Here is a 15,004-nt window from a genome sequence, read left to right on the forward strand (position 1 = left end):
CGTTTAAACTTTTTCATTTTCATTTCAATCATATAACAATTACATTTCTGGATTAATATTTTAATTTTCTATTGTTGTTGTTATATACCTACTTCTGGTGGTTAGAAAATTTTTTTTAACTTTTGTGATTGGAATTTTATAATTAATTTAAGCTGAAAAGTTCCAAATATGATTTAAAAAATAATTTTCATCTTATTCGATTGGACCTAATGAATTTTAATGTTGTTTCCTTTTTTTTTATTTTAATGGTTGGATTAATTCATTCAAATAATTACTTTAAAATGTTTTTATATTATACTTGATGGTTTGATTTAACCATAAACCAAATGTCTAAATGAAATTTGTCATATGCATGGAAAGAGGAACACTATTATAATATTAAGTATCCCTTGTAACTTGTCCAAGTTGAATTTTATTTTTCAATTACCAACACAGTAATTTTGTAATATGATTTTATGTATACAGTATACGGCATGTAATAATAGTAGTTAACATCAATCATTTTTGGTGACAGCTTTAGTCTCGTATTCGCAAGTCCTTTGCTGTTTCCTTAAAGCTGATTTTACAAGAAAATCCAAGGATATTGTACTGTAATTCCATACGTACTATTTTTTTAACTTGGTTTTTAAAATAAGTTGCTTGATAATTTATTCATATATTGATATAGGATTATTGAAAAAATTCACTTTGGTGAAACTTAAGTAGAAATAACCTTGTCATATCTACTGGCTGACTTTATTTTTTTTTTGTATAATATTGTTATTATTAAAATCTATTTTATATTATATAATGTTAGAATAACAATAAGTAATGCCGATCAACTGTAGAACACATTTATGCAGATGTATTATTTGTTGTGGTTAGGTGATAGAGCATCAGATTACTTGCTTTTTTACGATTTACAACAATGTATTATATTTGGTATTATGATCAAGTGTAACCAATTAATAGTATTTTTAGAAATCAAGGTTAAAACTTTGGTATTATAACACTTGGTTAAATAATGTAATGTAACAGAAACAAATAATCAAATCCATCTTCGATGTCAACATTATAGGTGACGTTTTTATGACTCTCTTGTGTTAATTCAGGTAATAATTAAGTGTCCTACCATATGTAATAAATAATAATTTAGCTTTAGAATAATCTTTTGACAAACGTTAATTCCCTTTAAAAGAATATTAAATTAATTATAATCATTTAAAAAACCTTAACCGAACCAGAACTATTCTGCGTATGAAAAAAAGCTTAGTTAATTTGTATATTAAATATATATTATGAATGGATACATAAAAAAGTAATATAATAACTCAACTGCATAGGCGTCATCTGGTAGATGCATTAATTAAAATATTAAATCGTCCAGTGATTTGCCTGGCTGTTGTTTTTGGTAACAATAATAGGAAATTCAAAAGACCCCTAACAGCTCAGTAACAGTATAATGGTTTTGATATATTAATGGCTTGGATATATTGTTATTGTGTGTAAAGTTTTTAGACATGGGCTACCCGGCTTCATTGTTAGGCTAGACTCTAACCGCAGCTTTAGACGTGGCGGTAGTTTCTGTATGATAAATAAGTTATTTCAATATGAATTGAATTTTCATAAAATGTAGAACTTCGTATAAAAATGCTGTGATCATATTTTTAACCAACTATTTATATCCGTAAAGTATTAATACAATGCAATATGTGTACATTTATTATTTTTAAACACACCAGTGGGATTGATGAAATTGTTAATTTTAAGTATAGAATTTATTTGATTTTTACGATATTATGTAGCTTAATGTACTTAAATACACACACACACATCGACACATCGTTCAAACATAAATCATTTTAAATCACGGTCATTTAGGCGTATATTAGTTGTATTGCTTTTTTTTCTATTAAGGCACAACATTTTGTCATACTATTTTATTATAATATGGTAGGTATGTACTTATGTTATGCAGTTTTGGTGCTTAAAACTAGGTTTGAAAAGTTATTTTCAAAATATGTCTACAGATTTTATTTATAAGTTTCATTTATTTTTAGTATTTTAGTGCTTTCGATTTTAGATATTTTTGGTTAAAATATGAATTTAACAAGTATTCTGATATATAGTTTGTTCAAATATTATAAGTTATAACTTTAAATTCATAACTGAATAAACATAATAACAGACCAGTATTCGTTTATCGATATACTTATAACTTATATTTACATACGATTTCAACAAAATATAAACTTAATTATACTCGTATGTATATTATATACCTACATTTTGTTTTTTAGGTTCAAAGTGGAATATGAAATGTTTTGCTTGATAGTAATATTGTATTTTTGTAATGTATTCAGCTTTGTTTTATATTAATTACATATAACTTATTTGTGATTAGTATTATCTTAGTTATGATATACAATCTACGTGTTTAATGCATGCTTTTATTATAATGTGTTCTAATCGTTTGGAACACGTTTATGCGTCTAGAAATTGTTTTACGTTCTACGTATTTATGGACTGGAACCTTTTATACGGTATGGTAGCACCAAACGATATGGAACATAGCCAGATCTCTATAATATTGTACGTACCGCTACTTATATATTAATCATTTTATTCACGAAGTAGGATATAGGTACATGTAGGCGCCTATTGGTTCAATGAAGTGTTTTTCACTTTTAGCCTTAATTTATCTACATCCGTGTATTACTATCGTTGAAGGAATGTATTCATTTTAGAGCTTTTCAATTACAACTAGCAATTTTCCAACTGTAATATTTTGTCGCTTAAATAAGATGTCAACGTAATTAAATATTTCTCAAGTCATTAAAAAAACATCAAATGAGGGTTGGTTGATTAATGAACCGAGAAGTTTAATCGCTTATGCGCCAAAAATAAATCAATTGCCTTACCTATTAACCCGTTTCAATTAGTTCTCCTGAAAGCCATGTTATTCAATCAAGCTTGTGTTTTCGATTAAAATATCTTTTTTATTTTATTTCATTGGAATAAAAATGCTTAAAGGAGAAGGAAACACATGCGTGTCACCTATACTGCTCGAACGAGCAAATGAGATACTATACCGTATTATACCGCATTGGGTGTATGCGTCCCTTGATAACTCGTATCCCCTCGGGACTTAAGACACGGATAACTCCCAACCACACACACCCAAGTTCGTGTATCCTGACAAATCTGTTACGATTGTAATCCCCTCGAATCCACAAATCAATAAGTTTGGCGCATTTGTCACAACACATTACGGTTCGTGATTTCAGATCTCTTGTCTATCAGCAGCAGTTATTTCTGCCTTGCATTTTTTCTACCAAAAATACATATTGCGATTTTTATTTGAAATACTATAATCCAGCGAAACTCCTTAACCAAATAATTCGTGACTGAAGGTTTGGGTTTATAACAATACTGCAGTATGTCTATATGTATATTATTACTGTCTGTGATCATTTTCTGCATTTAATACTATGTATACTGTATATTGCTATGCGTATTCATCTGTACTATGTTTTTATGTTCGATAGTTTGATACCTTGTTCAGTTGTATTGTTCTTATTTTCTTAATAAATTCCGAAGATCTAAACCAGACTCAGCAAATTATACTTTAAAGTAGGTACATATAATTATTTTATTATATATTTTGAATTATATTAAATATTTAAATTCTTTTCAAGTATGCAATCATCGAATAAAATGAATTCAAAAAGTGGATTTTCGGAAAAAAAAATAAAAACCATTACTTCCTAAACTGAAAAGAGTGATGTTTATGAGGAAATCCCTAATGACCTACCTAAACCTTTTGAAAAATTACTTTGATAAAAAAACGATTTGCTTTATAGTTCAGTGAACAAAATATCATTAATTTTGTAACTATGTGTTTTGGTCTGAAAAATGAAACTATTTTTTTTTAAATATAGCTAACGTTTAATTTAATTTTAAGTTATTATTATATTTTTTAAATGTAATATACTAATGTCTAATATACTATATAATATAATTTATATTGTTACCGAAATTAACATGATTTCATATCGAAATTCTTAGAAAAATATTTTAATGTTCTGCTTATTTATGAAACTAAAAATGCGTGTATTACTTAACAAAGTAATAAATTACAACTACTATGTACAGTAATAATATTAATTCGTGTATTGGTATACTGTAATGCATTACTTAACTAAATGTATTAATGGGTTTACGACGTATAGTGGTTCCTATAAAATATGCATATAGCAGATCAAATTGCTCATATTTTTGTTTTGTTTCATTTTGCATTTTTCATCAATTTAATGTTAATTGATTAGGGCAGTGTTTCCCAAACTTTTTGCAATGGCGACCCCTAAATTTAATCTTTATTGGCTGAGCGACCCCCTGCTAAAAAAACAAAAAAAAATCAAGTATGCCATAAATATATAAAATTTTTATTATAATAAATTTTATTGTTCTCACCGATAAGATAACAAATATTCCATAATCGTAATTAAATAATATAAAGATTACTAAAAATATTATGATATCCAATGTAAAATCGATGTAATTCATTCTACAATACTAATTGGACTTCACATTATTTTTATACAATATATGAGTATCAATTTACGGCCAAATTAACCGTAATCGTAACTGAGAGTCACAACCCATCAAAAAAATTTTGCGACGCATGGTCTGGGAAACGCTGGATTAGGGCAACCTGACTGAAACTGGAATAAGATATTTTCATGTTATATATTATGGTAATTTATTTACAGTACATTGAAAAACACAAATATTTTAATTAATGAATTATGTGGATGACTATCAAAGGAAATGCGCATTGGCAAAATAATTTTATAACGTAGAGTTTTTTATATTTCAACCAAATAGTTTTCAACTTTGAAATATAATACGATTTACATTTTGATTACGAAGTCCAAGGGTCTTCATAGTTGGTGATATCGTCTGTATATTAATTGTCGTTTATTACATTTTACAAATTGTTTAACTCTACAAAACGTACTGGAATGTATTTATTCAAATCAAATTTAATTTAAAAAAAATAATAACAGTTCATGATAGTATAGTTTTCTAAGGTTAAAGGTATAACTTAGATTTTTTGTATTTATATTGTGGACATTTTCCATAACAATTGTCTTTTAATTTTAATATTTAAGCATTTTTGTACTTAAATTATTTTTTGTTATATTAATTTTTATTAATTCGTATTTATTGTATTTATTCAATGCGTATACTATTTAAACAATTTTACTAAATGAAAAACTTATTTAAATGTATTATAAAACAAATTGTGTTAGGTCTTATAATCATAGATTACTTGAAAACTTGAACATCAAGAGTCCGATAAAAAAATGTTTGATAATGACTATCTGTGATATTGAAAATTGCGTGTGCATTTAAAATGTTGTGATTTTCATATTTAGTCTCTTAAGGCATTTTATTACACTTTTTTTTTTAAATTCATATTAAATTTGAATACTAAATAAATGAGGAAAAGAAAATATTTGATACTATGTATCAGTGTTCTACTTAGGTAGTCTATACTTCTCTAAAACAGTGAAATTGTAAAATATATTAAGATGATACTTCATCATTTTGATAACTATGTTTATAAAAATACCTAGGCGTGTTCTTCATAATCGTTCATTGACTATAGCTTGTATTTTGAAATTAGGCTCATATATTTTTAAATGACAAAACATTGTATAATTAAAGTTTATATTGTGCTAACTAAATATTTGCATTTATGTGAAATCCGGCCATCTAGGTCTCATTTTCGTAACTGGGACTTTGGAGTACAATAATAATCTATTTAATTTTGTCTTGATCGGTTTTATAGTAAGTTACAAAGTTTCATACTGAATTGGGATTTGTTAATGCTACTTAAACTATTTATTATTTGAACATTTCTTGTAGTGAATATTATTTCCCCATTTAGATTTCGATGAATAATAAATAATAATAATAATAATAACTTTTAAATGTCTGACTGCAATTTTAAATGTATATTATGTTTGACACAGATTTACTGAATATATTTGTTCACCTCAATAGTATGATATTTAATAAAAAAAAAATAGCTATACACATTGAAGGAAATATGTAAATCTTCTTCAAATGGTAATATATAAAAATATTTTTTTCCAGAAAATACATTTTTAGTATACACTATAAAATATATTTATGATATTTTAAAATGAAAAAGTTTTATACCGTATGGTTTAAAAATATTTTGCATCATGTTTCATAACATTTATATTAATTTCATATTTCTTTCCAGCTATTTCTAAAGAAGATCCTGATCGTAACAGAACATCTCGGGATGCACTGCCCAGTAAATTGCAATTCAATGGTTATTCTGAGGAGTACCTAGATCGAATTGAACCAAACGGAAACATACCTTGTGCCAATGATGAACACTTGTCCAGATACGGTAAGTGATACTTAACATGACTGCATACAAATTAAACATATTTAAAAAATATCGTTAAAAAAAAATAATGAATTTTTGATATAAAATGTCCATTCATTTTGGTAGTGAGATAGTATTTTCGAATTTAAATTCGTAATTGTATCCATACCCTATGTCTTAAACAATTTTTCTGTATAGTTCAATTACTGTAAGTTACTGTAGGTTGCTATGTGTTTGATTTTTATGGTTAACTATGGCTTATGTTATTTGAAAATTGATTCAATATATATTATTATTCATTGCATCATATTACATATCTGTAAATATTGCGGTTGGCAACGGTATGTATTTGTTAACTTCAACCAGTATGACAATGTGGAAAAAATAAAGTTCTTCCTATAAAATATATTAAATAATAAGAGGGTAAAAGAGTATTATTTTGCAGCGCGTAAAAGCTCATTATTAAAAAAAAAGAGAGAGCAGACAATAGAAATCTCCTCTTTCATTTGTTCATATAGAAATGTATTTTTTAAACCCTAAACAACGTCTATTAAAATCAATATTTACGCTAGTCGATCTACAATAATATCTTAATAGTTAATACTTCTTAATTTACTCAAAGACAAAGGTATTTTATATTTACTCAAATGTTGCATACTCAGATAATATAGATACAATGCTTTAAATGATGATTCTTAAGTTAGTATTTTTGTTTAGTTTCAAAGACAAAAGTTAAGAGATGTAATAACCTTATAGGTATTTGCACGGTTTATTGATTTTTCTCCTCTGTATTTTGTAGACAATAGCTATTTTATTTTATTTTTATAAACAAGGTTCAAATTTACAGTGAATGAAGATTATTATTACATTCTTAAAGGTTTTTCTTGTAATATGCAAAATCTTCGAACTTGACACGCTCTTGCTTGAAGTTAAACATATATGCGTCTATACAATATTATGCGTGTGACCATAAATCAAAATAATATCCATCAAATTTTTATAGGTACCTGTGGGCTGTGATAGATTTATTTTTTAAATATATTTCTATAAATTATTTTTATATTTCTTTCGTATGTGTAAATACTGTATAGACTGTAATATATTATGATGTGTATTAAGACTTGATAGAATAATTTCGATTGATTAATTGTGAAAGTTGGTACATATATAGAATATAGATAAGTTTAGATACCTTTAAAGTGAATATGATATTTATTTTACTAGCTTTTAATAAATTCACTTATGTAAACTTCATAAATAATTTTTTAAGAACTTTATAGTGATCTTAGCCTTATTATATCCATTTGATTTAAGAAATTACGTCATATCCCGAGTTTAAATAATCCAACACAGTCATATCTCACGCATAATACGGGTTTATTTACGTAACTGTTTAATTATAACTTATCCGAGATTAATTAATTCAGATACAATATTCATATTTCATTTGTTAGTAAAACCAATATTTAGTATTATTCAATTCTTAAAGAATCTAACCTGATAGATAAATATTTTTGATCCATGATAGTATAATTTCTTCAATTTCAAGTAATATAGAATAATAAATGTACATATATGTAACTCATTTCATTTCTATTATGACTTAAAGCTGTTTGTAAAATATCAAGGTTTTTAAAATATTTTGTATTATCATTTTTACTTAAGTGTAGAATTAGTTTGCATCAGTTTGGTTTTCCCCGATTTAACTAATTTTCGTACAAAAAAACTACCCATATACACTATTAAGTTTGAACGGATAACTTTGTGCTCGTAAATTATTTTGCAAAAAAACTTTATTTATACTTGATCAAACTAAAATTGAATACATCTTGCTTCGTCATAAGACAAATTCTGTAAATGCTAAATTCTGTGTGGATTTTAGGTAACCCAGTTTTTAATGTAAAATTGATCATGAGGCAAGAGCTCACTTATGCTTGGCTACTATAGTGTTTAATGCTTTTCTTTTAAACTTAAGGGGTTCGAAAGCTTTTTGTCCACTTTTTCTGAGCTGTCAATAAATAATTACTTAAGTGAATAATACGCATGAATAAACACCAGTCATAAAAATGGTAGATATAGAAGCTGAAACGTGGTTCTATTAACTAATTTCCGTAGAATAATTTTGTTTTGATTCATTATCATTAATTTTACTTTATTATTATTGTATTAACATAAACACGACTAAATTGTATTAAATGTGATTATAAGGAGAAACGTAAATTTCACCCAGCGAAAGGAAAATATTGTAAATTGTGCCCGACATTTTTCAGGTACAAATTTCTATGAGTAAATGGCACCCAATAGAAATATTTCTTTTATGATAGCATTACCCAGAAAACCCCCCGAAGTGGCGACTATCACTGTCCTCCAACAATGTTTTTTGGTTTGTTTGAAATAAATAAATAAAAATAGAAAACCAATTTTTTTTTTCAAATGGAGTAACATAGGATTAATAAAAATAAAAAATCAGTAAAATGATATAGTATACCTAGGGTTAATAGTAATATAATTATAAGTTATGCTTATCGTTAATATATATACTTAGTATAGATAGATATCGATGAATTCAAAGTCACTTAGATACTATGGGTGCAATATTTACAAGCGCCCGATTATAATATATAGTATGCATTTTAATATTTGTAACAAAGATATATAGTAATAATAGTTATGTGATGTGTATTATATTATTATTATTATTATTATTATTTTATATAATATTATTCAACTTTTGTTGTTGATAAATAGCTTATATTAATTGATATTTTAGATTCTGAGCGGAGCGATGAATGTATTGATTTTACAACGATGTGTTTTTTTATTTTTTATTTTTGTGTGTTACACGGTTTGGGGCAATAAAAATTCTTCGATTTTCTCCGAAAGTGAATCTAGTTAATGCATTTAGGAGGTCAAAATTAAAAATTCAGAATAGTTTTCAAAAGCGATTAAAAAAACAAACAAAAAATTAAGGAAAACCCGGAAATTTTTACGCAAAACCAGTTTTTGTAAAAATCGATTTTGGATTTTGGTGTAACTCTAAAAAATATGACCATAGATACATGACATTTTCACTTAATGTTTATGTTACCATTTTCTATACACCATAAAATTTTCAATATTTTGACCCATGTTGAACTATTTATAGGCATATGAAATTTTCAATTATTATTTATTTTCTTTCAATTAATGTCTATAAGAAAATGTTAGTTTGGTCAAAAAACTTGAAAATTTAACGCAAGGTTCCTCATAAGTTGGTATTAGTGGAAATTAAAAAAGTTGAGCGTAAGTCCGCAATAATTTTATATAAGCGTTTGCAGAATGTATAACTGTAGATACTTGAGATTGTTGACACCAATGTTTATTTAATCAATTCATATACTTGATAAAATTTTCAAAATATTTTGATTTGTTTTGAGCTTTTTTTGGCCAATTAAAATATATTGAATGTTCAACTTTTACAGCTAAAGATAGAAAATTTAAAACAAAATTCAGTGTAAGTAGGTTATTTTGTAACCAAATCAATCTAAAAACACAGATTTTTTTATAGTTACCTATATTAAGTTCAAATTTAGATGAAATTACAAATTAACACAAAGAATAACGATTGTAGTCATTTTGTTTTGATTCGGTTCCAAAACTGCCCAATTTAACATAAGTATATTATGTAATATTTTTCCAGCATCACTGATTATTTAAGAATAATATTAATTTAAATTACCGACTACCTTATCAATAATTAGTAATAACAATATAAAATGTATTACCATCTATTACAGCAACCTTCTAGACACCTAAAGTACAGCAGAGCGGCATCCACTTACCCTTTTTTTATTTTAAAATGTATTACAACGCTTTTGGGTTGTTTCCGAGGAAAACTTAGAATAACGGCATATTAATGATTCCACAACAAGAAGTTAAAATGAAAAAAATTGCTGGGTAGGGTGTATCGTGCATGCATGCCTTTTCGTCACTAAATCTCACAATCTTCAGAGTCAATGAACACGAATTGAAAGCCATTTCGTATTTTATACATAACATGGGGGCTTTCAAGTGATTTTGCTCATTATTAATACTCATCTTTACTCATACACCCTAGAGATGGCCATGATTGATGAGAATCAATATCGTGTCGTGTTTAACAATTACATATACTATTTAAGCATTTTAAGTAATAAAGTACACTGCAATCAATTGGTTGAAAGTATGAACCAGCATTTTGTATTCTACATTGCCTATATAATGTAATGTGTTTGATTATAAAGAATTATGTCGTTAATAAAACATATTCTAGAATATTAATTTGTTAAAAAATAAAATCGGTAGACTAAACATGTGTTATGTACGTGTTAAAGAAAACAAAATGTACCTACCTACTGTTTAAAATATGTAATGTATAAAATCTATCACGCACTAAGTTATATTATGAACCACAAACATGCTTGTTAGTTATATGTCATGAATAAATGCGTATAAATATAAATACCTAATTATATCTATAAAATATATTACATGATAACTTATTTTAATTACGTTTAAAAAAAACCTTTTAGTAAATTATAGTTAATCTAGGCGTCCAAGCAATAATTTATTTTCCTAATCATATGTATCTAATCTGATCAACAAAATCTTAGGCATTTTGAGAAATACCAGTTAATCCAAAATGTAAAGGAAAATGCTCAATCAAATTTACCAAATATTTTTTTTTACCTTAAAATAATCCATCAATCAAATTCACTCCGTATGAAATATTGGTATAGGGACGTAAAAACATTTTTGTTTTTTTAGTATTGACAATGAGAGATGGAGCACTTCTGCTTACCCTGCGTGATGACGTGTTGTTTTATGTACTTGTTTCCGCTATTTTATTAGTTTATATTCCTGTTGAAATTCATTTTTATTTTATATATAGGTATATACATTATACATCTACCGATTAATTTTAAACTGACGAATATACTTCGGTTTCATTAACATTTTTTTTTAGTCAATTAATCGTAAACAAATTCGTTATTTAATAATAATTTTTCTGTTGGGGATAAAACTTTTGACATTTATTTTAAACAGTATAAAACAATATTTTAAGTTTTTTTTATCATTATAAATTAACATTTAAAATATTAAAAATTAAATATTCAATTATTGCTTTGTCCCGTGAGTCTATCATCTTTGTTTAATTATTTGAGTTTACGCTTTTATTACATTTTAATATATTATAGCATAGTATTTGTTTAATATTTTTATTTATTTTACGTACTTTGTTGTATAAGAAATACATTTCTATTGTCTTAGATTAATTAAAATACTTCTAATAATATTATGTCTTACTATTAATTATTTTGTATTTATTGAGTATCTACCATTGTTTATTTAAGACCAATGTTCAAAAAATACATTGCCCGCTAAGAAAGTATAAGTTTAAAATTAAAAATAGGTTAGCATTGCTCTACTTATACAGTTAAACAGGATTTTAATAATCGATATGTTGTGTTGATTGTTTACATTGCCATTTGTACTATTAGAAAATTCGATTTTCTACAAATGAAAAACAGCAATTTACTATTGTGGTCAAAAACCACTACTCATACTTACAGTTTACCTAAGTTGTTACTTGCAGCATTAGCTCAATTTAATTTGTCATAAGTATAAAGGTGAACCCATCAAAATCCCATTACGGTGGTTTGTCAAATACCCGCCCCATATGCATGTCAACCTCGTTAAGCGGCTATGTCACAACCTTTAGTGCTTGTGTCCCTGCAGGTCTCATCTATGTGTGGTAACGTTTCACTTTTGATTGGTGACTGGAAAAAAAATGAAGCCGTTTACATCATCCGATAGCATTATGTATCTATTTGTTGAATCTTCTGCGGTATGTAGGGTTTGTAAAAAGAATTTAAGCTGCCGCTTTCCATCTCGTTATTAGTAATAAAGACAGTGCGCCATATTTATATTCAACCAACCCTAAAACGTTAACCCCAACAGCTTCATGTTTTATACATATAACTTACTGGGTTTTTAAAATTTTTTTATTTTCAAAAATCTAAAATAAAAACTTCATTCCCGAAGTTTAATTTAAAAGTAATAAACCTATTTAGTTTTTAATTTCCGTATAACCTAAATATTAGCTACTACATTTTTATTAACTTAAAAACAAATACTGTATATTATATACTTATCAAGTAGGTATTTAATTAATTGTTTTTAATGCGATTCAAAAAGTATCATTTCATGAATGAATGCTTACGTACCTGCCTAATATTTATAAATGGGTTCGTTAACTAACATTTATTAGAGTGCAAATTCATTCAATTTAAATACAATGAATTTATCAGTGAAATTCGTCTTTAAAATGAACATTTTGAACAGTATCCAATTGTTTATATCAGACTCTTTAAAAGTTTTAAATAGTAACATTTTATTTATTTATTCATGTGTTTGTAACTAATTGCTTGCAAATAAGAATTTCATTTTTTGAACTTATTTTTACTTAAAGTTAAATATTATTAAATGTATTATGTTATATTGGTAATACATTTTTAAAATATTATTGTTATTACTATTAATTTTTATATATTATTTATCACCCGACTAGTTTATGTAAAATAAGAGTAACGTTGTCCTAAAATTAAAGTTATTTCGTCAAAATATTATTTATTGTATCCTTAAATCATATCATTAATAATTTGACGATGTTAATAATTATTCTTCATTTTATGATTTTTCGAAGAACTTTCTAAGGATTTAATTATCTCCTAAACGAACTTCGTAAATCCAGAAACAAATGCAAAAGCCAAAAGAGTGCTCGAGTTTCAAGTGTTAACACTCTGTCCTGTGTGTGTAATGTACATATTTGTGTTAATCTGTGTGTGTATGCCATAGTCGTTAAATATATATATAATTGAATTTTAGAAGTTAAGACTTACTTTATAAAAGTAGATTAGTGAACATAACATCATGTTAACACCAACTTTTTATTGTAGGTTTAAAATACTAAATTCTTGTCAGAATAAAAGTTAACAATTCATTTTGATAAAAATAAAAATCTGCCAATTGTATATCTATGTTTTTTTCAAATTAGGACGACGTGAACCTCGACTCTAAATGGTATATGTACGTCACGTTCTATTGTTCATTTACACACACCGCCTACAATTTCTACTAAAGTTCGGTGTTCGATGTGTACTACTGCAAAATACAGGTTCTAACGAGCACTTATTTATGGGCTAGTAAATTTTCCACAGTTTTCTCCTAAACATAAGTAAAATGGTTGTACGTTTGAAAAAAAATACACATTCGTTTGATAAAATTCCGAATCCACGTAGTAACGAAGACAATGAACGACCTAGAGCTTCTTAAAAATGATATTATATAATATTTTATCCAATTTGTTATGAAAAAGATATGAACAAAAACAAAAGGAAAAAAAATATTTTCATACAATTAAACAAGCAGCTTAATCAGAAAGCATAAAACCATAAAGGGGATTATAACATTATAGCTTACACTGTAAATAAAGTGCATATTTATATGCATATGTATTATACAATATACATATATATTCCACCACGTCTGGCTCGTATATTATGAACATAATGGAAGAACCCCTCTCTTTTTAACAAGAGCAAAACGCAAAGCTGATGAAAATTACATTTAAATCAATAGTTCTGCACTATGTGTTCGACATTAAAGGTGACCATAACTTTTAATTAAATGAACAGTATTTTGTTTGACCCACCGACTGAAGCAATATTTAATCTGTTTTTTTATTCTTTGCATAACAATTTAAGCGTTCGTAAAAGTGTTGACCATTTTACATAATCATTTTAAAATCATTGTTTACTAATGAAAAAAATAATATCACTTTAATATTTTATCAAAACACTTAATATTTTATTTTTTGAATTATCAACCGATTTTAATTTATAAATATGAATTTTGTTTTTTGATTTGATTATCTATAGTAACTAACTAAAGTATAGTTATTATTTATACAAAATCGTATGTAGTGGAATTAACATTTTAGAGTATATAACCATAAAATCTGTCGTTAAAATTTAAGGAACATATAATTTTACATAAGTGAGCCATCTCTTCTTAGCTTAATTACAGTTCTTGTTATACTCGTTTTAATTTAAATTCAAATTTTACTAAACTTGTTTTAATCAAGTTTTCATCCTTAAGATAATTAGTCTTTTAATACGAAAGTCCATTATTTGATTATTATCTGTGTTGTCTTCGAACGGATATGGTGCTCAGTATTATTCTAAAATATTTTCATTTTTTTACAATTAAAATTAAATATTAGACCATTTTATTCTATATTTTGGTAATATTAAATTTATTTAAAACTATACATTACATATGCCATATTGTATGGTTGATAACATAATAATAACCATTTCAATAAATAATATATTTATTCATGTATTGTTATTATTATTAAGCATTCATTATAAAGAATTACATAAAAAAAAATAATATAGTTTAATGCAATTATTATTAACACATAATTTTATAATAGTGCTCTATTATGAAAATAATTAAACAAATGGTATTACTTGCATTAAAAAAATATATGTAGGCACCTATATCTTTTAC

At 26.0% G+C, this 15,004-nt stretch overlaps 1 protein-coding gene across 3 annotated transcripts in view; it reads left to right on the top strand.

The window, feature by feature from the left end:
* Positions 1-15,004, top strand: part of LOC111034013 (cyclin-dependent kinase 14) — a 48,350-nt gene that overhangs the window by 21,963 nt on the left and 11,383 nt on the right. For all 3 annotated transcript variants that reach the window (XM_022315023.1, XM_022315025.1, XM_022315024.1), the window contains one exon: positions 6,278-6,430. In XM_022315023.1, the coding sequence (XP_022170715.1) occupies positions 6,278-6,430 (153 nt within the window). The remainder of the gene's footprint in view (positions 1-6,277; positions 6,431-15,004) is intronic.

This window comes from Myzus persicae, unplaced genomic scaffold (genome assembly GCF_001856785.1).
Source record: "Myzus persicae strain clone G006 unplaced genomic scaffold, MPER_G0061.0, whole genome shotgun sequence".
Taxonomy (NCBI): Eukaryota; Metazoa; Arthropoda; class Insecta; order Hemiptera; family Aphididae; genus Myzus; species Myzus persicae.